This window comes from Lingula anatina, chromosome 1 (genome assembly GCF_051362555.1).
Source record: "Lingula anatina isolate TDL-2025a chromosome 1, LinAna3.0, whole genome shotgun sequence".
Taxonomy (NCBI): Eukaryota; Metazoa; Brachiopoda; class Lingulata; order Lingulida; family Lingulidae; genus Lingula; species Lingula anatina.
Window position 1 is genome coordinate 63,219,103 of NC_141767.1, and position 27,368 is coordinate 63,246,470.

General features: G+C 34.3%; 2 protein-coding genes and 2 long non-coding RNA genes across 8 annotated transcripts; 2 read left to right on the forward strand and 2 right to left on the reverse strand.

Moving 5' to 3' along the window:
* Positions 1-127: 127 nt before the first annotated feature.
* LOC106152590 (uncharacterized) lies at positions 128-7,657 on the forward strand. Of its 2 annotated transcripts, none has more exons than XM_013526229.2 (14): positions 128-688; positions 1,605-1,723; positions 1,901-1,950; positions 2,098-2,197; positions 2,462-2,550; positions 2,854-2,968; positions 3,232-3,363; positions 3,747-3,977; positions 4,340-4,495; positions 4,723-4,811; positions 5,026-5,084; positions 5,256-5,347; positions 5,543-5,588; positions 5,938-7,657. In XM_013526229.2, the coding sequence occupies exons 2-14, from the start codon at positions 1,622-1,624 to the stop codon at positions 6,936-6,938; spliced, it is 2,262 nt and encodes a 753-aa protein (XP_013381683.2). In that variant the 5' UTR covers positions 128-688; positions 1,605-1,621; the 3' UTR covers positions 6,939-7,657. The 2 variants fall into 2 exon arrangements, with proteins under 2 accessions (XP_013381683.2, XP_013381685.2); XM_013526231.2 differs by having other exon boundaries at positions 128-646.
* A 132-nt stretch (positions 7,658-7,789) lies between these two features.
* Positions 7,790-27,356, reverse strand: LOC106152593 (dual specificity mitogen-activated protein kinase kinase 1). Of its 4 annotated transcripts, none has more exons than XM_013526238.2 (11): positions 27,127-27,356; positions 25,989-26,217; positions 24,493-24,639; positions 22,689-22,766; positions 22,352-22,403; positions 22,037-22,161; positions 21,495-21,684; positions 20,955-21,040; positions 18,750-18,811; positions 11,413-11,458; positions 7,790-10,919 (listed from the first exon to the last, which is right to left on the reverse strand). In XM_013526238.2, the coding sequence occupies exons 1-11, from the start codon at positions 27,237-27,239 to the stop codon at positions 10,827-10,829; spliced, it is 1,221 nt and encodes a 406-aa protein (XP_013381692.1). In that variant the 5' UTR covers positions 27,240-27,356; the 3' UTR covers positions 7,790-10,826. The 4 variants fall into 4 exon arrangements, with proteins under 4 accessions (XP_013381692.1, XP_086858805.1, XP_086858806.1 ...); XM_087002679.1 differs by having other exon boundaries at positions 21,435-21,684; XM_087002680.1 differs by lacking the exon at positions 20,955-21,040 and adding an exon at positions 19,873-19,958 and having other exon boundaries at positions 27,127-27,355.
* On the forward strand, positions 12,865-15,668 carry LOC147764863 (uncharacterized). Its single transcript, XR_015332202.1, has 2 exons — positions 12,865-14,406; positions 15,111-15,668. It is a non-coding gene; the product is annotated as an uncharacterized LOC147764863 (long non-coding RNA).
* On the reverse strand, positions 16,191-18,045 carry LOC147764864 (uncharacterized). The gene is made up of 3 exons (XR_015332201.1): positions 17,734-18,045; positions 17,241-17,296; positions 16,191-16,752 (listed from the first exon to the last, which is right to left on the reverse strand). It is a non-coding gene; the product is annotated as an uncharacterized LOC147764864 (long non-coding RNA).
* Positions 27,357-27,368: the final 12 nt, after the last annotated feature.

A 27,368-nucleotide genomic window follows, 5' to 3' on the forward strand; every position in this document is an offset into this window, starting at 1 on the left:
TATCGACTGCTCATGTATTAATTCCATAAATTAAGCCAAAGTGTGAGACCATCGTTGTAGATAGTTAATTACCATCACTTTTGGCTCTACTTGAATTCTGCTTGCTACATTACCAAACATTACTTACACAGATACTACAATGTACATGCACTGGTATTACAGGTGTTCAGGATGATTTACAATTTACAGGTGCTTCTCTCAGTTTTTCATGTACTGAGGAGTATTTGATCCAGTTCCGTGTTGGCTGACAGTAACGTAACACATTTGATGATAAGTTAGTTTATCGTTGATCCACACCACACACATAAGTACAAGTTGTCTACACAGAAGTCATATAAATTTCGGCTGATTCACTTCATAAAATTAGAGCTGACGTTGATCACGTGACGTCAACAAAATGTTACGTTAACGCTAAGTTCCTGTACTGTTACTGTTGATAAAGTGAACTTTCTATGCTTTGAAATAGATATTTGATAAAAAAAACTTCGCCCTACAGTTTGTGGACGACAATCCTTTGGAAGCATCATATTAGATGTAGATGCACTGTCATGAATGAGGTCAGCATAGAGGTCAATGAAAGTGGTTCTCTAAGTGACGGAGGTACGAAAGCTTGCTGTGTAAAGAGAGGAGGCAGGTGTTCCTCCAGGTATGCCGTTTCCCTGTACAATCTAATAGCAGTCTGAGCTAGGTATGCGAGTTGTGGCAAAATCACTGCAACAAGATTATGCGCTATTGTAAAAATAAGTCAGTTTAATTATCAACCGATCAAGGTGATAGCCGAGCGTGTCAATGTCATTCATTGTTAATATAACGTTAATGATGTTCGTTTTACTACAAGTATTATTCATCCTAATATTTGTTAAATGGCAAGTCATTGTTAGGAACACTGACATGGCCCTTGTGTTTTCTTTCTTTTTCTCTCTCTAATTTCTGAGGGTATTTTGCATTGTTGACTCCAATCCATTTTGCTACATGCACTCAAGATTGCATGCATGAGTATCGTTTCAAAATGTTTGATCTTAATAACTTATAATTATACCTGTAATTAGCGTGAGATGAATAGATCAATCATTTTCATTTGATTGATATATTTTGTAAGCAAAGCCTTAGACTTTATGGCATGGTTTGTGTTTTTGAACTAACATTTTACCATTATATTGAGAGTTTGTACAGTATACCATGTACATGTACATGTACATGTACTTAAGATAACAGCTGGATTTTATTTTGCCATTTCCAGTTAGACTACTGCATGGGTACATGTTATTTTTGAATGCCAGAAGCAATCTGGCTTGCCAAAGATATGAAAGGCAGGCAAATGTTATCAGACACAAAAGGCCACTGACTATTATTATACTGTATGTGGGTGTATAAGTGGGCCTTCTTAATGCATTTACACATTTTTATAGTTTTAACATGAAATATTATAGCTATTGTTCAAATATTTTCGTAACACATGTGACACGATAACCAGATTTGCATTGCCAGAGAACTATATGAGCAACCGTTCTACAGAGAGAGGAAGAAAAAAGAATCTTCACCTTTAATTGTAATATTTGGAACAATATGAAATAATCTCACTTTTCTTTATTTAATTTTTCTAGACATATAGCTAGAGAGAATGAAGCCAGCAGGGAAACATCTAGGAGAGCTGTTGGGGGAAAGTAATATTGACACAGCCCACAACAGCGCAAGTCTTTCAAAAGCCAACAGGGATGTCAAGGTACAGTTTAAAGCATTTTTTATCTAAAAATCTAAATCAGTAAGTAGCAGTGGTGGAGTTTTTTCCAGTTCAGGTGTACATTTTATTAACAGATTAGAAACATGCATCCTCCCTACTTTTTTGTTAACTTCAAATGGACAATTTCTTATTAACCATGCATGTAATGATTTTTTTTAGGAATTGAAAGCAGAGAATAAGAAACTGAAGCAAGAGTTAGAGGATGTGAAGTAAGATTTTTCATATAGTTTAATTGTGTAGCATAAAACTATTAACCTGAATTTGGAGAGATCACAAACAAGTATAACTGATATTTATTTGCTGCACTAATTTGATGCTACATTATATAAATGTACAAATTAAAATTGACTTTTTAGATTGCTCTACAGCCAGCTTGTGAAAGAAAACACACATGAGCAGTTTGATGAAAGAAGGGTGAATCTCCTCAAGTCTCAAGTTATTCAGCTTGAGAGACAGGTATAATATCAACAATACACATTGAGATGTGTTCACGCAAAGTACTTTTCAGATTTGAATACATAAAATAATATTTTGATATAGAATACAATACAATATAATAAGACTTAACATTTAGTGGCTTTAAATCTTACTCGTAGGGTATAATGTGTGTTGAAATGTTTCATTTGTTGCTATTGTCAAATGAATATTTTAGGTTTAAAGATTACTGAAGGAAGGGAATTTGTCAGAGAGAAAACTTTGAAGATTTATTCTATATTTCAGATGCTGCTGTTATCAGAGGGTCTGAGCTCCCGTGGCAGCTGCCTCATGGATGTAGATAATGCACTCGTCCAGCTGGCTGATACTTGCAGGTAATCTGATTTCATTTGCCATATGTGTGTGAAGATTTAAGTTTTATAGTTATCCTTTTTTCTTTTGTCATGTCAATCATAAGTTGGTAATGGAAAATACTAAAGATGGAAGGCCCTTACAGTAAGCTACATTTTCCCCCTTATACTGTACCATGCCATTTAAATCTTATCAGTGTTGTATATTACTCCAATTGGGTCCTATCTCCTTTTATGACATAAAATGAAACAAAAATAAAACAAGTATTTGGTGTAGATCCATTTAGTAATGTGTTAAGTGAATATTGTATTGTCAATGATTATTAGGACATTCATTGCCAAAGATATCCGTGGCCCAGAAGTACCAGTTCCTAGAGCAGAGCTGACAAGAATGGTAGAGACAATAGAGTCTTCCAGAATAAAACTCTTCAAAAATACAGAGGTGAATTGCTAGGTGTATATTAAAATATGGGGCTCTTCAGAAATGTTTTGAAGATGTAATTATCAAGGTCGTTATACATGTTTTAACATAAGGTTAAAACCTTAAATGCTTTTTAGAATATAGAACATATATTTAATAAACAATAATATTTCATTTAATATGTTATACTAAACATTGTTTGAGTAGTGTATGTTAATATCTTTAATTGTGGTGTGTGTCATGACAGAGGCTGTGATATTGAATTAAAAACATAACTTTTGTAGAATGTCACCACAGAGAAGCTGGCCAAGCCACTGCTGTTTATGAGTGATTTTGTCAAGCACAGTCCCTCTGAACCAGTGACTCTTCTGGAAGTCTGTAGTGGAAATCTAGATCATATCAACCTTAAACATGTGGTAAGGACATTTTAAGTTTTGTAGGTATTAGCAGTGTAAGTAACAGTAGTAACTGTTTCTTTTTTAAAGTTGAATTATTGCGAAATATAAAAGATGTTTCATAATCATAGCACTTTAAAAGTATTAAAAAAGATATGATGAGCAGTGTACAGGGATAAAACAAATTTTAATTACTTATTTAGTTAGGACTTACAATAACTATCATGTACACAACAAAGGTTTTAAGTTGTCAGTAAATAGTATTAAAAAAATTATTTTAAATGTAGTTTTCAATGTTGCTCACAAGTAGATTGATAAAATTTTTAGCCTCGTGTCTTAGTTTTGGGGATTTATATTTAAAAAAATACTGTCAATTTCATCATTTTGCTTTCGTATCATTTTAGGCTAAATTGGAGTCCAAACTCACTAACCTGTACAAGCAACTTACACGCTTAAAGCACTCTCTGGATACTACATTATCTCTGGAAGCAACTGTGATACAGTCAGCTAGCCATCATTTGTCCTCTGTTGTATTTGACGAGCTCTCCAACAATGCCAGAAAGTCGTGTGATATGCTCAAAGACTGCTGTCAGGATCTTCTCAGTTTGTCTGTTTTCATTCCCAATGCTCCATTGGTAAGGGAATGTATAATGTCTAGCAGTTTGCTCTCCTAAGTTAATCAGTTGTGTTGTCAGATTTTCCTGGAGAAAAGACTCTTTAAGAGGTCCAACAACTATGATAAATTCAATTCAGTAAATGTAGAAATTCAATCATTTCGAATTCATTAAAAAAAACGTATTTCTTGTTCAAGATCAGACTGTTGAATGCTGTATACTTCCTCTTTAGTGCTTACTTTATAAAAATATTGCTTGACTTGTTTTTCAATATGAACATGAAATGAGAGTAATTTTTATGTGTGCATGTGTGTGGTGAATTATTCAAAATTTATGCTTTACTCTTTATAATTCTGACTCATTTTTAATGTCACCAATTACAGCCTCCACTTACCAAGCCTATCTTGAAAGACATGACAGTAGACAATGTTATAGCAGCTTTACCAAAGTTCCCCAAAGTCAAACAGAAAGAAGGCAGGCAGATGATTGGGGCACTTTTGAAGGCTTTCAGTTATCATTCACATATCCTTGGCTTAGAGGTAAAGTCAGAAACTTGTGTAAAATCACTACACTTTTTGCAGACAGCACTAGGATAGTGAGTTGGTGTGCATCAGTGAGCGCACACATATGTTTGTGTGTGTGGTTGCATGCGCCCCCCATGCTTCCAGGTGATTGTGTCCATAAATGCATCAAATAAATTTTAAAGATACATCTGTTATTTGTACAAAATGAGGTTTAAAGATTCTTCAATTCCTACATCTTGCAGACTAAAGCTGTCAAAGAAGAGCTGAAAGTCCACAGGTCACTCTATCAACTACAAGTCAATTATGCTGAGTCATTGTTCCAAGCTGTAAGGTAGGATATTTTATTGACTCTCACATGAAACAAATGCATAGTGATGTCTGCCTATCCACTTTATTTATAATGCAAAAAATTAATAATAATGTTATGGCAGGAGATGAACCTGGATACTTCCAAGTGACATCTTCAAAACATTTTTTTTCAATAACAACATAATCTTCACTAAAAGCAATCAAGAAGAAATGAATTTTTTTCTTTTGTTTTTCAGAGAAGGTTATAAAACATTTGAAGAAAGTACAGAGGAGTTGGTTTGCAAGCCTTTGAAATGTAATTGATAAGTTTATCAAAAAAATTGATAAGGAGAATCTTGAATTTATCCTCCAGTGCAAGAGCTCGTAAATTAGATTTGAATTTGAATTTATTTAGAATAATGGATTTATATCTAAATTAAATATGCTAGTTTAAATGGCATATTTATAAAATTTTACTTAAATTCAGCAACACTTGAAGCCTATGAAGAGCTGAGAGATACTGCTTCGGAGCAGGCATTAAAGAACTTTTTGTCTACTTTCAAGTCACAGGCAGATCAAGTAAGTTTTGATGTGCTACAGAAACTAATCATTAAATTAGACAATTTGATGTCTATTCTTTTTGCAATTAGTAGAAAAGAATTAAAAAAGGCCCTTAAGATGAGTTTTTGTTCTTCATGTTATCATTTAGAATTTTTGTTAATATTGTTCATGGAGGTTGTAGACAAAATAGTTTCAAGCTTAATTTATTTTTAGTTAAGTCAGATGATTGAGACATTGACCCCAAAAGAAAACAGTGCTGGTAAGTTTTGTAGAGTTTCTATTACATATATGAAACCACATTAAATTTTACTTTAGAGATCTGTGTTTTGATCCCATGAACATGTTTTTATGTTGCACATTGTGTACTCTGGGGAATTTTTTTATGAGGCAAACTTTATAAATGTTTTCAAGAAATAACTTTATGAAAGTAAAAAAAAGTTTGGTAGAAGTGAAACATGTTCTGTCCCTTGATTCCAATTGTCCTTATTGGAACAAACATGACATATAACATAGTCAATATGTTGTGTGTAAATAGCTGGGATGTAATAAACCAAAAATGAATTCATGTAACACATGTTTATAATCAAAGTTTTAATATATTGCTGCAGGTCAAGAAGCACTTTCCAGTTTTGGTACTCAGTTTATGGAATCGCTAGAAAACCACCAAAAGGCTTGCAAAGAAAAATTGGATAAACTGAGTGAAGAAGTGGAGATACTGAAAGAGCAAAAGCGTGTACTTTTGTCACAGGAGCTTGCTGTACTTGGACAAAATGGGAGTAAAGCATCTGCGGGAGACCCACCTCAAAAAGATGATAAAATAAAAGAAATGAAGCAGGGATGTGGCCTACAGGGAGTAGAGGATAGACAAAGTCTGCATGACCCTAAGAATAAAACCCTAGGTCTAGCACCCGAACAGCATCTGGAGGAGTTCCAATATAAAGGAGACCCACTGGTGGGGAAGGAAATTGCTGACCAGGATCTTGCAGACAATTATGCATGTGGAGAAAGCACATTGCAATATAAATATGATATACCCAAAGAAGGTTTGATTGCAGATAACATGTCACATTCCACTTCATCATCCACTGATATGGTTTTTGATGAAGAAGCATGTAGCTGTTGTCCCCAAGAAGTCAAAGCAAATGGCGCTGAGGAAGAAAGAGACCGAAACATGAATGCACGTCCCATTTCAGGTAAAAAAATATACCCAAAGTCACCAAGCAGATTGAGCAAACTCTCCAGTGAAAGAAACCCTTTGGGGTCTCCTACCCCACACCTTGCAGAAGTTACTGGAAAGTCACATGGTATTCCACGATCGGTACCTGGGATTAAGCCATCAGGTACCCCGATGAGAAGACATGGCAGTTTGACCAAATTAACTCCCAGTCGCAGTCGAGAAAACTTGCAACAAGGGCAGAGAACAACTGCTGCTGTAACTCCACGAAAACCTACTGGTCTTCCTACAAAGAAACTTACACTAAAAAAGAGTAGTGTGTCATCTAGTACAGATAGTCTGTCTAAAGATGATCCACAAGACTGCACAGATACTCCATCCAAGAGACCTCCGTCCAGAATTCCTGGGATGAGGAAGAGTATTTCAAACAATTAGTTAAGTTATATCACCACAGTCAAAGTTACCTTTCTCTTTATCAGTAGTAAAGATTGTCAGTAATCTTTCACAAGGTTATTGCCAAATTGCTGTATAACAAGTCTAAAAAAAAAAAAAACAGCATGATTCATTTGAAGGATGCAGTCCAGTTTACTTAATCAATTGTAACTATGCAAAGATAACTAAGTGATAAAGACTGGAGGTGCAGTTTCACTAAAACATATTTTACATAAAACATAAGACTTAATCAGTAAAGTTATATAATAGCAATATTCGAATTCATTTTAGAAACCATGATCAGCCTTGATAAAATCTGAGTTGTTAGTTTGCCTAGCTTCTAGTCTACCTTAAATGTAACACGTTGGATACATACTGTAATTTACTAAGGAAAAAGTAGAAGTTTGAACTGTGAGAAGGAGCACATTCAAAAGATGTGCTTGGTTATGCAGAGATGCTCTCCTATTTTCAGTTGTTTACATAGTGCAAATTAACTGTTGATTGAAGGACTTTGCAGGTTCATGACATATCAGTGTATTGTTTGATCAGGGCAAAAACTTACAAAGCCACAGACAGGTCAAGTTTATTCAGATGTGCCAAGTGTTTTTGTACATGTTATGGAATTTATAAATGTAAGATTTTGCTGTGATATTTCAAAAAGTATCCTTTCAATTTTTTAATTTCAAAAAGCTAATAAAATTTATATGAAGTTACTAATAATATTGAAGATTATTCCGTGTTCCATTTTCAAGTAAAGTTGATGACACACTTGTAATTGAATGTTTAATAATGATAATCAAATTTTGGACCTCCAGAAACAAAATACAAATCCAAGATAACCCAATTGGTAAACATAGCTTTTCGTATTTTTTTACATTTATTTGCTGTTACAGCTGTTTGAACTTAACAATTAACCTCCCAAATAAAGTATTGGTAGGTTGTAAAGTGAGCACAGCACATGTACACTATCTAATTCAAATATAAATTCTTCACAAACACTCGCACCCAGACTAATGTTCACAATTTTACATCCTTAAAAAGGTAGTATGCAGTAATCAGGCAAGTTCATTTTGGTGCACTTAAACTCCTAGTTCACATTCTCAATCCATGCCCTGCCCATTTAAAGACTTATTTTATCAAAAAGCTGCTGTAGTCAATTATAAACATTCATTTTACAAGATAAAATAGAAACGTAAAACTGAAGCAGCACAACTCGAAAGTGTCATCTGAAGTAACAATTGTCTGCATCAATTCATGTTTAATGATGAACTAGTACCTCAGCTTATAGACTACACATCAAAAGATTACATTAAATAAATTTAATAGTAATAACACATTTCAGATTCACATAAAATATGCTTCTTTATAATTTAAAAATTAAATTTATTTTCTGATTAATTACTTAGCAATACCAGAGTTACAACTTCAAATAGTTCATAAATTTTGACCCATGATTTTGAACTATTTTGACCCATGATTTTGAACTATCCAATCTTACAGGTAATCACTATTCACAGTTTGAACAAATTATTTCAAGATCATGAACATTTTTGAATTGAAAACTGCAAGAATGCAATCTTCAAGTGACAGTAGTTGTCTTGAACATAATCTGCAGGTTACATCTAGCATGGGCTTCTTCCATGTACTAGTATGTTTAGAAAAACATGATTGTACAGTAATTAGGTCATGAAAGTTATCAATGCTTTAATACATTTACAGTTACACTACATGATCAGGACTCTCAGTTACTCCAATGCCTTTATATACTACTTGAAACATTAATGGTATGTGAAATATATGAGATTATGGTTTAAACAGATTGCAAACTTAACAAAAGAATCTATTGTATAAATACCGAATTTACACATAAAACTTATATTTGTATAATAATGAGTCCTGAAATAATGTAACATTTACTTCTGTCACTTAATCTGAATATGCTGATATTGTTGTTGGCAAAATAAACGTGCCAATCACAATTTTCCCAAAACATACATTTAGACAATCTGCACTAAGAGAGTGCTCTTTAACCATGATTTTCTGTTTCATCTGAGTCTGCCACCAAGTACAAAGCAGCATAATTTTGAGTGTCACAAATTCTCAAAGCAAGTTGCTAACATAGTTGTGGAGTTCAGTTGTTTTGAAAAATAAAGAGGAACATTTTTCTTCTGATGAAAAATTACAGCTGCTTCTTGAGATAAAACATTTATGAGTGGCAAAACTTGTTTAGCAACTTGAAAAAAAAAACTTTTGTGAATTTGGATAAATGGTATCTGGGTCTAAATACAGCTTAAATGTGAAAACCAACAACAATAAATATAGTGAAAAATTAGTACAAAGTATTCATAATGCAACTATAAATATATACACCGAAAATACGAACAAAATAAGCAAATACACCCACATGTGGCACCTATATGCCCCTGTATAACTTTTCATATTGCAGCAGCAAATAATAATACTTACTTCCACTCTTTTGCCAACTAACCTGCATAGTTTAGGGTCATTCTCTTTTAATCCAAAAATTGTGACATAAAGAATCACTGATCAATCAAATCTCATACATTGTGTTTTCTTGACAAATCTATGCAAAATTTTATAAGCTGCCATCTATCACTGCATCATACAAATATTAAGCTTAGAATATCAAATAGAACAGACTTGCAACCTTGATATACAATAAATCTTCTTTGAAATATGCCCAGCACAAATACACCCAAAATGGGGTAATCGGCACATACATCAGATTCCTTTTCTTAGAAATAAAAAGCCACCAGTGTACAGAAAAACCAATGCTTTACCCAACCCCAAACCAACTGTATTTCAAATGTCAGGCAAAGGTGACCACAACAGTGAACAATTAATACAGAAGTTACATGGTCATGGTGGCAAGCCAGGCTAAAGCATACCTGAGGAAGCAATAAGAGTCTAAACATGAGGAGGCAACAGATATTTACACATGGCAGACTAATTGCACAGTTTGTATTTAACATAACTAAATTATACTATAAAGTTACATACACAATGGGTATCAATACAAATGTCACCAAGAGAGAAGGGGACTTGTGTAGGGTCACCTTCCCTTTCTACGAGTTATATAGATAAGTCATCAAGTGACCATCAAGCAGCACATCCTGGCTAGGTTTACAATTCATTTCAAAATGGTTGCAAGTTATAATTATATATACAGCAGCAAGGGACCATACAATAAGAATAATGGGCAAACTCTTTACCACAATGCCTCCGTCCACTGTAGCACCCATCACCAAATAAAGCAAACGTATTACAGATTTGGTTTACGGTTGTACATATGTATTTTATATACTATACATACATTTATATTATATAAGTACTTGCTTTGTTTTAACTAATATTAGTCAGATTCTGAAGAAAAAACTGTGTGGAATGGCCGTCTCCTTTCCTGCTATACAGGAAGCTGTTCCATGCTAGACTTGAGCAGTCTGACTTCTGCAATGTGACATCCTGTCATGTCTTGAGGTATTAGTAATTCCTTCTGCATTCCTTACATACATTATGGGATACTATAATATGAAGTCACAGAAGCTAATAACTTCTATTTATCATATTGTATTTCTCACTGGGACTCAAGAAGCTGCATTAAATCTGCAACTAAACCATGTTTTGACTTCTGGTCCATGTTGGTTAAATGTGAAATCATATCCTCCAAACTAGAGCCAGGTAAGCTACACAGTTTCTAAAGCAAGCAATCTGCTAATATTTTAGCCAATATTCATTAACTTTAGTTGGAGCTTACATAAATGTGAAGAATTTATGCACAACATACTGCCGCATCATTATATTTGTTGCTTAGCATGTCCTGCTTGCTGTTCGAGTTATAAGTTTACATTCCATTCTTTTTAACAGTATCTCCTAGCTCTTCATGGGTTCAATATCCATAACCTTACAAACCCAGTTCCCTATGTCAATAGGCTCTTCATCCCATTTCTTAACAAAAGGATGATTCTGAAAATGTGAATTAAAATAAATTTTGATGTATGATGCTGCAAGTTCCATTTTACATGCTATGCTAGTATACTTAATGCTCCTAACAACCAAAATATATTTTGTCAAATTTCAGCCTTTCACATAAATATTTTTTCTTATAAGATGTGAATCCAAAGTCTATTATAAATTAACAGGATTTGACTGTTATGAAAAACAATTTACATCTTATTGTCAACTTTGAAAAAGTTCTTTGTATTCTCTGTACATGTTTTCAGAGAGCTTATTGTCCGGCTGGTTTTATTCATATCAATGTGACTAAATGGATTTTGTTTTAAATCTCACACACACACTGATTTAATGCAAAAAGGGATCATTTTCCGATGTTCTGTTTTTTAAAAAATGACTTAAAGCAACTGTATAGTTCATCTGATTGACTTTAAGACAGTACACAGGGATCATTCTGACTATGTTGAATGATGTACAAAAAGTGAAGCTCATGACCATGCCTTACCACAAGAGTTCTCAAGTCTGCACGTTCTGTTGGTTCCTTCTGCAAGCTGAAAACACAACATGAAGAAAAATTACTCATAACTGTGAAAATATGCTGTTGCTTTTCAAATATTAATCTGACCTTACTATATTCAGTTACAGATCATTGTTTAATCAAAATATTGCTGTAGAAATTTGTTTCATGTAAAATCACACTAAAGGCATGGACCTAATGAGAGAAGGACGAGTAACGCGGCATCTTCCTTTGAAGCTATGTGCGTTCGGGTAAACATTCGCCCATTGTCTCAGATAAGCTGTTTTGATAGCTCCACGGGAGCCTGAACAACTTATTATCAAGGTAGCGCGCGCTGTGCCTCATTGAAATCCTTTTGTTCTATTGCATGGATAACGCAATTTCTCGCGGTCCCTCGTGGTTGCTATGACACAGCATTGCCTCCATCTTGTAATTGCTAGCACATAGACTTGCGTCAACAAGTGGAAATTTGTTTCGGGTTTTCAGTTTCTTTTTCCTGTTACCTAATTAAAACGGGCTCTGGCCTTTGTCTATACTTGTTATCGTTTCCAAGATTGTATTGATATATGTCGAACTGATATATAACTGGTTTAAAAGCATGTTGACTAATAAAGCCAGGTAGGTGCTATCCAAACGTATCTGATAACAAGATAATGCAATGTAGCAAGCCAATTACAGAGGTGAGTTGTGAACAAGATCCACTTTTATGACCATTACCCAAGTAAATATATTCACGAAGTTTGCATGTGTACATGTCCACATTTATACTTGAATTAAAAGACCATTGAGGGTGTTTGTCAATCGTCTCTATGCTGTATAGGGACTCCAATTTAAAGATGAAAAACTATTAATTTTCATTCTCAAAGTGGAGCAGACTGTAGTCGGTAATGTGTAAATATATATATACTTCAGAGCAGTGTTAATATCAACTTTGATAAAAGAATATTAAAAGGCCCACAAGTGCGTTTTTGTGCGTAACGAATGCGTGTGTGGTGCCATATTGCAACGAGAGCCCATATTGAAAGTTAAAAAAATAATAATTATCATTCTCAGACTGGAGCAGACCGTAGTCGGTAATGTGTAAATATATATATACTTCAGAGCAGTGTTAATATCAACTTTGATAAAAGAATATTAAAAGGCCCACAGGTGCGTTTTTGTGCGTAACGAATGCGTGTGTGGTGCCATATTGCAATGAGAGCCCATATTGAAAGTTAAAAAATAATAATTATCATTCTCAGACTGGAGCAGACCGTAGCCGGTAATTTATAAATATATATATACTTCAGAGCAGTATTAATGTCAACTTTGATAAAAAAATATTAAAAGGCCCACAGGTGCGTTTTTGTGGGTCACGAATGCGTGTGTGGTGCCCTATTGCAACAAGAGCCCATATTGAATGTTAAAAATATTAATTATCATTACATACTTCGGGCTCACTTAAAAGGACACAAAAGAGGATTTTCGCGCCAAAATTGATTTATCCTGATTTATCCCGAGGTTAACACTACTTTTCCGCGATTTACCAACCTTTAATCTATCATTCCCGGCACTCGCCATCGCTCTGTAACATTTTTGGAAAATACAATAAAAAGAAAACCTCCGCTTAAGCGGAGGCTTACCAACAACCACCTCCATTTTCATAATTGAGCTCTCTAGACTTCCGGATCTCGCGAGATTCTCGTATTGCGACCTAGTTAAAACCAGTTCAAGCTGCCGGGAAAGGACAACGTGAAACAGGAGGCTCAGTTATGCTGGGAGTCCTTCGAAGAAGCGAAGACAGATAACAAAAAGAAAAAAGAAACAGCCTTTACAAAAAACATGCGTAAAACAGTGTATCAGCAAATGTACGACAGGCAAACAATAAACACCGGCGAGGAAGAAGGCAGATGAAAACCTGCTTGGGTGGCCATGGATACGAAGAATGGCCTGGCCACGAAGTATTTACTGGATTTGTGAGTACCATTTACAATAATCTTTGAGATAAGACACCAGTGAAAATATTTATTAAGCACAGAGATTTATGTTTATTTACGTGTGTTCGTTGTATATCTTAACGATTGTCAGGCTCGTCTGTCAAAATATGCCATGAAATTGTAACTAATATGAGTGGTATCGATGACAGAAATTGCAAGTGTTGCTCATATGTCGACTCTGACAGGGTTTGGGTTAGTTTATAGAGCAAAGAAAGTTTAAATAAAAACGGACATGGTGGGAGATACTAGTCTCATTACATATACATTACAATGACCAGGGCGAATTTTTGACTTACCGAGGGCACATTTCTTGTGCCTCTAACATCTAGGCATACCACAGTAATTAAGACATATGACAGAGATGCTATTTCTTTAGGCATCTAAATCCCAAAATGAATGTGCAGAAGCTGTTATTGTATTTAAGTTTAACCCAATGTTAAATGGCATGTCAACTTTAAGTGAAAATAAATAGTAGTATTTTGATTTTATATTTTAAAGACAATTTGTCTCCTTTTTACATTAAAAATAAATAAATCAGAAAGGGGATATTGCATGTTTATGTTTGGTACATCTCTCTAATGTATTAAATAGTCCAGAGTAATAATTTAGATCATACAATTTTAACTTCCAACCAGTATTTCGGAGATTAAACCAATATGAAGTGATCAAGAAACTTCAAAATTAATTTGTAGTTAATACTAGTGCAGTTGAAGATGACAGTCTAGATAATTTAAGGTGATCATATTGAGAAAAATGGCATTTATACTTATTTCAGTTGAGTTTTATACTTATTTCAGTTATGTTTTTACATAATTTTTCTCAAACTCGATTATCTTATTTTATGTACTGTTGCTTTTTTTTTTTTTTTGGTTGCAGTATCAAGGTAACTTTTTCCTATGGTATGCCTGAACTGGAAGAAGTGCAGATGGAAGAGGAGGAAGATGCTGAAGAAGAGGGAATTAAAGGATCCTGATGATCCAACATGGGACTAAAACATGTCTTTAGAGTAAGCAGAATTTTAATAAGCTGATATTCACTCCTCATATATTAGGCATATAGGTGCATGATTTCTCTTTTATCAATTTTTTTTCCAAATTGGCGACACATTATGTAAACATAATGCAAGACTCTATTTCCCCCGTCAACTGAAACGAGCTAAGCTTTACCAAAGTATTGTGCACTCAATTCTAGAATATGCCTGCCCTGTGTGGCATCCAGGACTAACTATAGAGCAATGCAAACTCTAAGAGACTCACCAAACTCGTGCTTTCAAAATTATTTTCCCTGACCTATGCTATGATGAAACCCTGAACCTGGCCAATGTGTACTTTATATAAACGAAGAGATCTGTGCAAAACTTTCTTTAACAAAATAACTGAATCCTCTGACAAACTGAATCACATCTTTATTGATCAATCCAATCGTCTTTTAAGATCAAACAATAGTAACAAAGTGCCACAATTTAAGACCGACAGATTCTGATGCTCTTTTATTCCGTATGCACTTTTAAATTTCCAATAGTATTATGTTGTCTTTTATCCTAAGTACAATAATTTTAAAGTTCAATTAGCAGTCTTTTAACTCAGTTTTATTCAAGCAAATATTCACTTTATTTTCATTATAATTTTCTTAACACTATGTACAACTTCAACCCACTGGGTTGCAATCTTAATAAATTATTATTATTATTATTTTGATTTGCTTTTTTAGACCTAAAGTTTATGAGCAACTGCCAGTATGATGTCCTGAAGAAGAGTTTTTTACATGGAAGAGGAACTCCATGGCTCTCCACCAAAAAAAGATGAACATTTCTTGAGGGTCCAAAGCGGGGACGAGTTGGATAGTGAGAGACTTTTCCTGACTTTCGAGTGCTGCTTACAGGATATATTCAGTGAACTCATCTTGCCAATGTGACAAAGCATAATCTGCTGACTTCAAACCATCTAGCACTTACATGTATGCTATAATGCAGACAGATTGGAAATCAAGGTGGTCTTTCCTCCCAAACCTAAGTCATATGCCTGATATTGAGAATAAACCATTTTGGTCCAGCATTTACTTCTTAAATCTAAATGACATCAAATGTATTATGGAATATGGTACTGGTGGCATATTGTGATTTCAACTTGATTTTAAACCAGTGTGTTGTTAGATTTTGTAAGATCACCAGTTGCAGTTTTGTGACTTTGTTACAGCATAAAATTCTGTATTTGGCAAATGACTGCATGTCATTTCTTTTAAGACCTACAAAAATGGTTTGAGTGAACACTTGTGCCTGTATTCAATTCTCCACTCAACCATTATTTAGAATTCATGCAGGGAAGCTATGCCTGTATTTTTTAAAGAAATATTTATACCTTTCTATTTATTCCCTGCACATCTTGGAAAAGTATGTGTGAATATCTTACTGATGAAACAATTTATGTTTGTGTAAGTTGGGTTGGTCCTTTCTTATGACACATCCCTTTGCATGGAGACAGCTCACATGAGTCAATACACTGGCAGAGAGGGGGATAATTTGTTGATCTGCAATCCTCATGGGTCTGCATGTACATCAGACTCTTAACATGATAGCCTGGCTATTAATAAGTCTCTCTCAAAAATGTTATCATACTATAATGTGTACTGCACAATGTGAAAGTTTGTGAATGCTTGAATAGAAGGCTTATTTATGAAGATGGCATTAATGAGTATGAAAATAATTATGCATTCTAGCTTACAGAATCTGTGTATGTCTTATTCATTACATGTGACAGGTAATAACAAAGATGATTTGGCCAAATTCCAAACTTATGTAGCAAACTTTGTTTATTCTTGTATTTTTGCCAAATATAAATAAAAGATGTTTCAATATTTAAACTTTTATTTCATTCATAATCTCTACCCAGTTAATGCTTCATTGATACTGCAGCTTATGCTTTGTACATAACAATATGTTAATTAATAATAACAGTTGGATAGAACATGTTAATTTACTAAAGGGCTAGTTCTTAGAAAAACATGTTCGACATTAAAATATATTCTAAAAAAGTTTTCAAGTATTGCATTAGAATTGAATCTTTGGATGTATTTGACAAAATTATAAAATTATTGAAGAGTTGACAATGCACAGAAAATAAAGGCCTTGAGGCTCTCGCTGATCTCAGTCTTGTCACTTTAAATACATGTACATGGGCATTATAATATAAAACTGTTCACTCGGTTTTGGTAAAAGGTGGTGGATCATGTGGTCATCGCTGCAAATTTTTTGTAGCAGTCTTTTACACAACTTGTCACACCGACATTGAAGTGATGCAGTATTGTAAGATTGGAGTGCTTCCTGGTATGAGTTTTCCAGACATAACTTGAGGCACTGTAATAGTAAAATTACATAAAATGGTTATAAAGAAAAAAATGTATTGATATTATCATAACAGCACTATTCTTTAACAAAAATCAACAAATTAGAGGGCATGATCACTACATGATAACCAGCTTATTATAAAGAAGCAAGTCTGATTATGGCAAAAAAAAAAAAAATTAAATTTAAATATCTGCAGCTGCATTAAATCATAAAGGCCACAAGAAGAAATAACATAATCACACATGGTTTCAAAGAACTGATGTAAAAAAATCACACTAATATTCCCCACTTGGAATTAGAATTTTGACTAGCTAATTTACTACAGTAAAGTGCTAAACCGTACCAAATGGCACTGTTCACCCTCTAAAATACCAAAGTTTTAAGCAGGCCCAGGACCCCACGCCAACTAGGGGGGTCGGCTTTGCATCCGCGGACCCCCCCCCCTTTCAAATAATCCTGGATCCGCCCATGTTATACTGCTAAAATTATTAACATACCTGATCTCTTCACTCGTGCTTGAAGGGGTGTATCACCCAATTCCTCCTCTGAAAGGCTAAAAAATCATTCCTTATAATCATATTCATTGACAATATTATTAAATTTACAAATAAGCTAACGAAGTTACGTGCCGTACAAAGAACACCCTCTAACCCCACTAGTACTCGAGTTACATTGTATATCTCATGGGATTCCCCTGCGAGAATATGGTGTGAGGTTAGTCTGTAAGTACTGGTAGATGACCACATTGAGCAGAAAAGGGTATTCCTCCTGCTTTACAGAACTATACACCTCAGGAGTAAAGTGCACTATCTCGCTTCATATAACTAGTAGTACGTACCCAGTGCGAGTGATTTGGCTGCGAGTGCGTTACCCGAGGAAACGTTAATTATTAGCAGTTATCTACGCTTTTTAACTTCCTCTGCCAGACATTTTGATTTCCACTGCCATCTTCCCATTTTAAAGTACTTTTGGTAAATATAACTCGCTTACCTGCAAAGATTCGGTGAGCAATTCCTCTTCTCCTTCACGTCCACGCTCACCTTCGAAACGACATGCTGTCTGCATTGTTTACATCTCGTATCTGAGTCGAGAAGCCGCGTTATTTCAAACTGTGTCAAGATGGCTGACGCCCGGGGTTCGAAAGTGGACGGTGAATATGATTCTTTTTTTCGATATTGATTAAGGCCATTTACCTGCCATTTTATGCTTTACCCATAGCAATTGTTCTCAGATAAGTTAAAAAAGAAGCAATCCATGCACTAAAAAGGCGTTTTTAATCCTATTTTTTGTCCCTTTAAGCAAGTAACATATACCTATTCATATAGCACACATCAGTGTAAATGCCACCTTTATCTAACTCGTACGTAAAAAATACCAGACCTAAAACGATGTCAGCGAGTTGAATAAATCGGAGAGGAATTGCGTCATTTTAATTCAAGACCTGATTGAAGGTTTCATTATTGTCACGTCTCAGGCTAATTTCTCACATAGAGAGAAAAGTTTGACACTAAAAATATTTTCCAATCGGATCATAGTTGAAAACAAGTGTACTACACTACAATTGTACAATTTTGAATGCTCATTTTACGACAACAAACAAGATTGCCTTTACCACATAGGGCATTTTGAATTCCTCCATGAATAAACATATCAAATTCTCACATAGTTTCCAAATTGACAGAACAAATTGTACTTATACTTCATCTCTATAATTTTATTGTCTCACCTACCCGAAAGATTGACTCACGTTATAGCGAACTACCTGCCCAAATGACACAAAAAGTCATCGACAACTGCGATATGCTCGCTACCTGTACGGGAGGTCGCGTGATCCGAACGCACATGGTTTCGCGAAGAGCTCACGTTAAGCCGATTATCCTTTGATCTTGCTCCGCGTTACTCGTCCTTCTCTCATTAGGTCCATGCTAAAGGTAACATTTTGGACACTTACCAGAGTTATACAAACAAACAAAATTAAAGCCAATTTTAATTTAAAAAGGACTCACCACTTGGAAACAAATTCTTCAAACTCCGGAGAAAATGCTGACTTTGGCAAGGTTGGAGGAGGCTTAAATTTGTTAAAAATAAACTAATTAAAGTTAAGTTTTCTTCACATAAATTCTCACTAACATAATTCAAGTAAGTATTGCAAAACCTGCATACATTAAAGTGAAAAAAATCTGCACACAGTTTTATATTTATCAGCGTCAATTTTTGAATTAAACAGAGCAATTTGGCAATTACTTATCTGAACATTGTATAAATTAACTTCTCACACAATAAAAAATAATAGGATCTTAATGTGGTGTTAATACCATAACTCACATTTTCAAGCTCAGCTTATATCATTATTAAGTATCTGCAGCTAGGCCAACTTCTTTTTTTTTTTAAGCCAACAATCCTAGCAGTTAATAGCCAATGATAGCTTTACATTTTAAATCAAATCATTATCCACCAACAAAGGATGTAATGTAATTCTGAATGACCAACAATTGTGAAATGCACTACACATAGTAAGCTCAACAGACTAAGACAAGACATTGAAAAAGGTCTGTCAGAAGCTTGACAAAATGGTGATGAAATAATAGAAATAAGCTATCCACAGGTACATGTGAGATGTTGCAATGGTATGGAAATCTGTCTTCACTACATCAATCACTTCAGGGACATAAAAAATATCATTCTGTCTGGGAACACAAGCAGCAGCCCACAGAGTCGTTTTTGCCTAAAGAGCATTTACAAACAGACCAAGACAAATGTTAAAGATTGAATCCACTGACCGAAGTGTATTTACAGTAATACAGTAACACTTCTTCTGTAACATATCTCTCAGCAACCAGGCCCACTGCTTGTGTAAATGCTGCTCCACGAGTGTCATAACAACACCCCCCCCCCCCCCCCCCCCGACCTATCAATGGCCTCATAACAATTTAACTTCATTCATAACTTGAAGAGACATGGCATTACTGGTGCTCTTTTCCACCATTGGTCAATCCCATAATTCCACATACTTCTCAAAAATAAATACGTGCAGTATGATGCCTTGACATCATAACTAGCAGAGATGTTTCAACCAGAACAGGAGCCAATTGGCCAGTCTTGGTCTCTGAGGGCGCAAAATGAACATACCTCATTGACAATGTAATCTAAAAGCTCAAATATGGCCATTGGTCTAGGTCCATCAGCTGAGGGGAGAGTAAAGCTATTTCTGCTGCCTGCAAGCACAAAAGAAAAAGCGGAGATGAAGGCATCAGACATAAAGCAACACAATGTGGTAAGACAACAAAAAAAAAATGATTGCAGGCCTTCATTTGAGCATGCAAAAAGCTGGAAAAGTAATCAATGTGCCAAAATTAACAAGTGGAAGGTGGCAATTCTTTCACAAGTAGACACTGGCCAAGTTGTCCTTCTTGTTCTCGTTATTAACACACTGTGTTTTGAAGTACAGAGGTGGCATTTTATCATTCTACTTCTTAAATGCGTCATCTTTGCGAAACTCCAAGAAAGTCAAGAAACTTTTATATGTAAATTAAAATTTGCTTAAGTTAATGTTGTCCTTTTTAATTCATCTTTTCCACCATTATGGTCTAACTGAAGTCATCTAAATGATAATAATTTGGACTGAATGTTTGGATCTATCACTTCACAGAAACTCTTGCATTTTCAAATCAATTTTGTCAAAATAATTTTTTTAATTGCCAGATAAAACAATTATTTAAAGCATTGATGTAAGCACACAAATATCTGATTAGTCAGAGTATAAAGCAGAAAATGGGGGTTATCTGACAGCTTTACAGCAGCTTAATTTTAAATTGATAATAAAATATTCCATGTTTTTGGTGGTTTAAAAAGCAAAGAGTTCAACTTCACAATCAAACTGATATTTTTTCTGTAAATTTAAAAAATTTGAAGAAAAAGAACAAAGAACAACTGTGTATCTTTAAAAAATCATGAACAATAAAAAAAAAGACTCAAGAAAAGGACAAACTGATCCAGAGCACCAATGTAGACATTCTCTCCTACAAAATCTCAGAGAGTACGAGGGAATCACATACTCTCCAAGACATTAAAACAAAATACAGGAGTGGCATGGAGACGGGGCGAGGACTTTGAAGACTCAAGCAACACATGCTCAAATGAATTTCTACAAACTGCAGTACATCGAAAATGGAATCTTGGTGTGAGGAAGCATCTTATAACAACACAGTTACCTCATTTACAATGTATTCCAACAGCTCAAAGATAGCCATAGGCATAGGCCCGTCATTGCTCATTATTTCAAAGTTGCTTGGAAGGCCTGCTTGGACAAAAATCAACCATTTCTTTAACAATTAAACAAAGATAAAATTAATTTTTTTCACTTAAATAATACTATTTATAATGAAAATATTGAAGGGTCTCTGTCAGTGTGACACAAACTGCCAAATAAGAATAGAGTATAACAAACCCAAAGCAAACAGTCCAAAATTAAATGAAAATTTTATGAATTATCAAAAACAAGGAAGTACTTCTTCAAGTAAACTATACAGTCAACTTAAAAAAAACTTCAGTTGAACAAAATTAAATATGTCAATATTTGTGCAAGAGACATGGCACTTTCTAAAACTTGTAAATCCTGTTTTTATAAAATCAAATTGGGCAGTTTATATTGCAGTGTCTGACCTAGCCCTCCTTGAGAGGGAGGTAGTTACCAAAATTCAATGCATCAGGTGGTGTGTGTGCCAAATATTGTGAAGTATTGGAACCCCAACCTGGCAGTGGGATTCCTGTCCTAGCTGCATTCAGGTGCTCCATAGCCACATCATCACTAAATAAGGCTTTCACATCCTTGGGATCTGGTGGAGGAATAGGATACCTGCCTATGGCCATTTCTACTAGAGAAAGACCCATACTCCAAATGTCTGACTGCACTGAATAATGTGTTCCTTGTAAACGTTCAGGCTGAAAAAAATTATACAGTTGGCTTATCATTAGACATTATTATGATTCATCTAGAGAACCAGTGATTCACTCAAGAAAAACACCTGAGGTTTTAACTTCAAAAAATATTTAATCTGATGACAACTGTCTTTGAAAATAAAGAGTAACCCATGATTGCAAGGGCAGGTTTTAACTTAAAAAGTATTTAATCTGGTGATAATTTTCTTTGAAAATGAAGAGTAAACCATGACTGCGAAGGGTAAACAATTACACAAAGCTGTTTTCCAGCAGCCGCCATTGCATCCGAAGCTACCACAGAGTTAATGATAATGATGATTGTTCTTCTTATAATTACATTCACTTTGATACTTACTGACATGTATGACCGCGTTCCTACAAAAGAGTTGGCCATGGAATCTATGAGCTGTCCACTTACTCCAAAATCACAGACCTTGATTTCTCCTTTTGTATTGACAAGAATATTTGAAGGTTTCACATCTGAAGGAAAAAACATAACTAAATCCTAAACATATCAAATACCTTTTAGCATAAAGACCATTCTTTTTTTTCCATACAAAATATGTTCAATTATGAAGTACTCTTTGAAAAATACTTTATCAATATACTGCTATAAATACAAAATATCAAGTACCATACACAAAATGTACCAACACTAGGCAAAACTTACCCCTGTGCATAATTTGATGCTTTTCTCTTAAATATGTTAACCCTTTCAAAACCTGAAACACAGACAATGATTCTCCTCTTTAGATAATGGAACCCACAATCACATGACTGATCAAAACAAAGAACTCAAAAGTGGGTTATTTTCCTAGAAAGAGACAAATAGATCAATAATGTGTCATATTGTAAAAAAATTGTTAGAACTTGCCAATGCAACACAAAACCATCATTTCTCAATGCAAAATTATAGTTGAATTGAATTCCACATTCAATTTTTAGCAATTTCAGTTATGAAACCAAATCATGCATAGTCATACTAAAATATTTCAAGTATAACTTACAGCTATTGTAATCTTTCCTAATATTGGCTCTGGAATTCTACCTGCTTTCTTTAATATTAAATCAAGGGAACCACCATCCTGAAAATTACAAGCAAATGAAAATTTGCCAACTGAGCAGGTTCAGGAACTTGGGGTACTGACATAGATTAAAAAAAAAATTGTCATACCTTTAAGCATGAATATTTATCACAATGTACATTTCATAAATATCAGGTTATGATATGTGTGTTTTAAAATATTCATTAGTATTGTTTCAACTGAATTACACTGGAATCATTATCATAATAAACCTTCACATCTGAATATGGATTTAACTACAAATCTCTGCACAATACAGATATATAATCTTAATCAATAGAAGTAAAATATAGGAATAAAGACTGCTAGTAAATTTTCAGTTGATTGCTTTCTGCCTAGAATACAATCCATTAAATCCCCACAGCTTAAAACAGCATTATATCTACAGAATCTATTTGATAATCAGAGGAATTCAAGGCTTGTTGGGATTCCAATTAAAACAGATCAATAGAATAGACTGCTTTTACATCTTGACTGTTGAAAGATTGATTACAGTATGCTTGCACGAGGAGCATTGATTTACCACCAATATAAGGAGGTGATACAATCCCAACATCATTTTCACTTCACTGCACAATGAGTATTTTTGAATATTGGTGACAGAGTCTGAGAAATATGAGGTTAAGACAAATCTGCTACTACCAAATTGGTTTTACTGTACATTCATTCATGCAGCATGACTGTCTTTGTCCCTCCTCTGAAGAAGCTTTAGAAAGACAGTCAGAATTGTCTTGAAAAACACATGTACTGCTTTTAAAAAAATAAACCATCTATTTTCTTAACTGATTTTGGAAGATTTTGGGCATGGACAATAATTTCTCAGAGTGGAGAGACCTGATTCTGGACGCTATTTACACAGCAACATATATTTTGGCCATGTTCAGACAATTTAAACAAATAAACATTATATCTTTTATAAAAATTAGTTGCCTTGTCATAAAAGAATAAGAACAGCTTCAACATATCTACATATCTAAATTAAGAACTGTAAACAATTTAGGTGAATCAAAAGTTTCTCACTATAACAGGAAATTGTCAATATTTTCATGAGAAAATTTCAAATACCTACTTGTTAACTAATATGTCTTATAATTTTTTAATCTTGTCCAACTTTTTTTTCAGCAGAAGGTGGAGAAGTGGTACATATAAAATGAACAGTTATTAATCAAAGTTGTACCATAGCTGAGTAATCCAGATCTCCTAATGGATGAGTGGGAGTAAATAAAGAGAAGACATCCGGCACATTATACAAGACCTAAAGAAAATCTTTCTTGTCCCAAGGAAGAGGATTTCAGCTAGATATCATCCAAGTGTGAATAGCAATAAATGATTTGGAAACGGATACTCTGAAATGTGTGGGTGAATTATAAATTGCAAGAAAATCACAGCAAGTCTCAAATGACACAGTCTAAACCACAGTCAAAAAACTGGTTTTCTGCAAGTTGGTAATCAAATTCTGAAAACTATTTATATTCTAAGTTATGATACACATGGACAATCACATTGCAATTTTGAATGTAATATGTTCTGACCCAATAAAGACTTAGTAAATATTTTCACAAAAACCAGACCATTTATGTACTTAGGCAGAAAAATGTCCAGGCAATGGCTTAGCCTATAACATCACCTACTGTATTTGTCACGAAGCATACAAGCCATATTCTAGTCAGTATTTATTTCTTGGTAAAGCAATACACTGACATCTTATGCAATTTTAAATTCTTACCATATACTCCATGCAAATACTTATTTCTCCATCACTGTAGAATGCACCATAGAAGCCTACAATGTAGGGGGAGTTGCAGTCATGCAGCACCTTGAGTTCACGGATGATTTGGTTCCTCACAGCTGGTTTGATTTCAAGGTGAATTAGCTATAAATAAAATGAAATGAAACTGTACCATTCATGAAATAATCAAAATCATTGCCGTTTCAGAAGCTGTCAGATATATTAAATGACCATGGTTACAAAAACTCTTTTTAGCAATGAACAATGGACTTTGATAAATAAAATTGGTCAAAAAAGCCCCAGGAAACAATCATATTTAGTTATAAGAGACTTCAACACTTAGGTACTTTTCCCCAATGCACTTAAAAACACATCAGTACTTATGCCATTTGTTCAAGATTATGATCACTGCTACATAAATTATCCTCGTGACTTACCTGACTAAGAATAATTTATTTTTTTCTATGTGCAACTGTATTTTTTTTAATATATGGGCTGTAACAAAATTGCAAAATGCTAACATAATCATGAATGCTATCCAAAGAGTAACAACTGTCTGACAGCTACTGCATAAAATAGCACTATAAATCTACTTTAACCTTGAATTCAATATCCCAAAGGAATTCAATGCTCTATTTCAATCAATAACAGACTAAGCAAGACTCCCACTTTTCTTTACGCCTACTAGTGCTTAAGATAAAAATCTTGCTGGCTAACTTTCAAATTCTTTTCAGATTGTCTACAAGAAATGCAGATATGGAGAATTCATATTAACTTAAGGTGTTTAAATATTAAAAGAAAAGCGTAGAAAAAAATTTATGTTCCTGTGCTATCAACCAATACCAAAACTAACATTACAAATAACACATTAAATGTTGCTAACTTCACATATGAGCACATTTTAAACATCTGTATATTCACCCTTTCTTTGGGTATTATTTCACTGTTAATAATTATAAGAAAATCACAAATAATTTCCAATACTGCACAACTATCAAAGACATGCTCATGTTTACATAAAATACAAATTTTTATTATTTTTTCATCTGTTTCATAGCATTTATATTTTCATTAGTAACTTTTTTAATGGAGACAGGAATGCAATCAAACAAGTTAATATGCATGTGTATGTGCGTGCATTTGTGCACATGTGCGTGAGTGTGTTATTTCATTCAGTGCATCAAAATAATATTAAATTCAATACAGTGACTGTAAACAAGTGTAACTGGTTACTGGGGTGACATGGTCAGTATGCTTTTACCAAATCTTATTATTCTAATTGAGGAAATATGGGAAAAAGAAGTTGGTTTAATTTCCTAATCTGATTTCATATAGTACTTTTTCCAAAACTTGAACAGTTTGTATGGTGTTCTGTTAATTTGTTAGTAACAATATAGTCTTTTTACCTTTACTTTACCCTAACCCTAAACATCATTCTGCATGAATATTCTACCTGATAACTTGATAATTTTCCTTGTAGAGTTGACTCTTACCTTTCTGGCCATTATCAAACCTGTTGGTTTGTGTAAAACTTTAGTGACAACACCCCCATTGCCTGCTCCAAGTTCTCCTAATCTCTGAAAGTCTTCTGCCATTAATTCTCTCACTTTCTTTTTCTGTGTCAAAAACTGTTCAAGTCTCTGTCGCTGTTGATCATCAAGATCCAGTCCTGCAAGTGCTTTCTGCAATGATTCCACATTTGTGGATGATGATGGTTTGCAACTGCAACATAAATCACAACTGGATAAGTGCTTCAATTTATGAAGTGATATTCCATAACAACTATCAAACCCAATTAGTGGAACATATGCCTGTATGCTATAAAAACTGGTTGCATACCCAATTGTCATATCTCGATCATCATCTGATGAATCTAAAATTAAACCATATAGAATAATCCTCATAATAATCTTCCATAATGCAAAAGAGAAAAAAAAACTGGTGCAGTTTTAATAAAATCTAATTAAATTGGCAAATAAAATTCATAGTGAAATTCATTAGGATAGCCTACTGGTTGTACATGCTATAATATGTGTGCTATGCAAGACCAAAATCAAGACAGAAAAACATATTAAAATTATTCTGGAATCTATTTGTACCATATGAAACAAATTATATTGACCCATTCAACTTTCTTTCAAATCAACGTTAATTAATAAACATTTTACAAGAGGGTCCCTGTCTAATCTGCAAGTATTCAGACACTTGTACATGTCCAGTGTGTGTCAGCTATTTCAACATCAGTGCTGAGGAAGGGCAAGGACTACGAAAGATGAATGCTAGCATAACTGCATTGTTCAAGATTTTCACTGTCTGCAAACACCAACCTGTCATATATTTTCAGTCCAGTCCATTACCCATTACCTTAAGGCATTTGTGCATCATTAAATGAGTGAGACTGTTTATAGCCAGTTCTGACATATACATGTACAATCATTTTGCCTATGTTATGCACTCTTTCCAAATAGTTTTTGATCTGTAGCAGTTGTAAATACAGTGAGTTCCAGCCTCTTGAATACTCCGCCTCCTATAATATGACTTGAGGCATTGTTCTATACTATATCTTAAAAAGCATCACTGTCATACAAGGAAAGAGACAGTTTTCTGGGATTTTTACTCATAGCAACTTACTCTGTTGCATCCCCGGAAGGTGATTCGGATGCGGGGGGTAACGTAAGCCCCAGTTTATTCCTAGTCCGGTCTAATAGAAACTGTTGTTTCCGTTTGCTACTCTCTGCTGCCATTTGTCAGGTGTTGCTACAAGACTAGAGAGTAACTTTGATCAGTTCATACAAACACATCCCATAATAGTCGGAAGTGAACTGCTAGTGGGTGCCCTCATAAATATTCATAAACAAATGTCAGGCAACAGA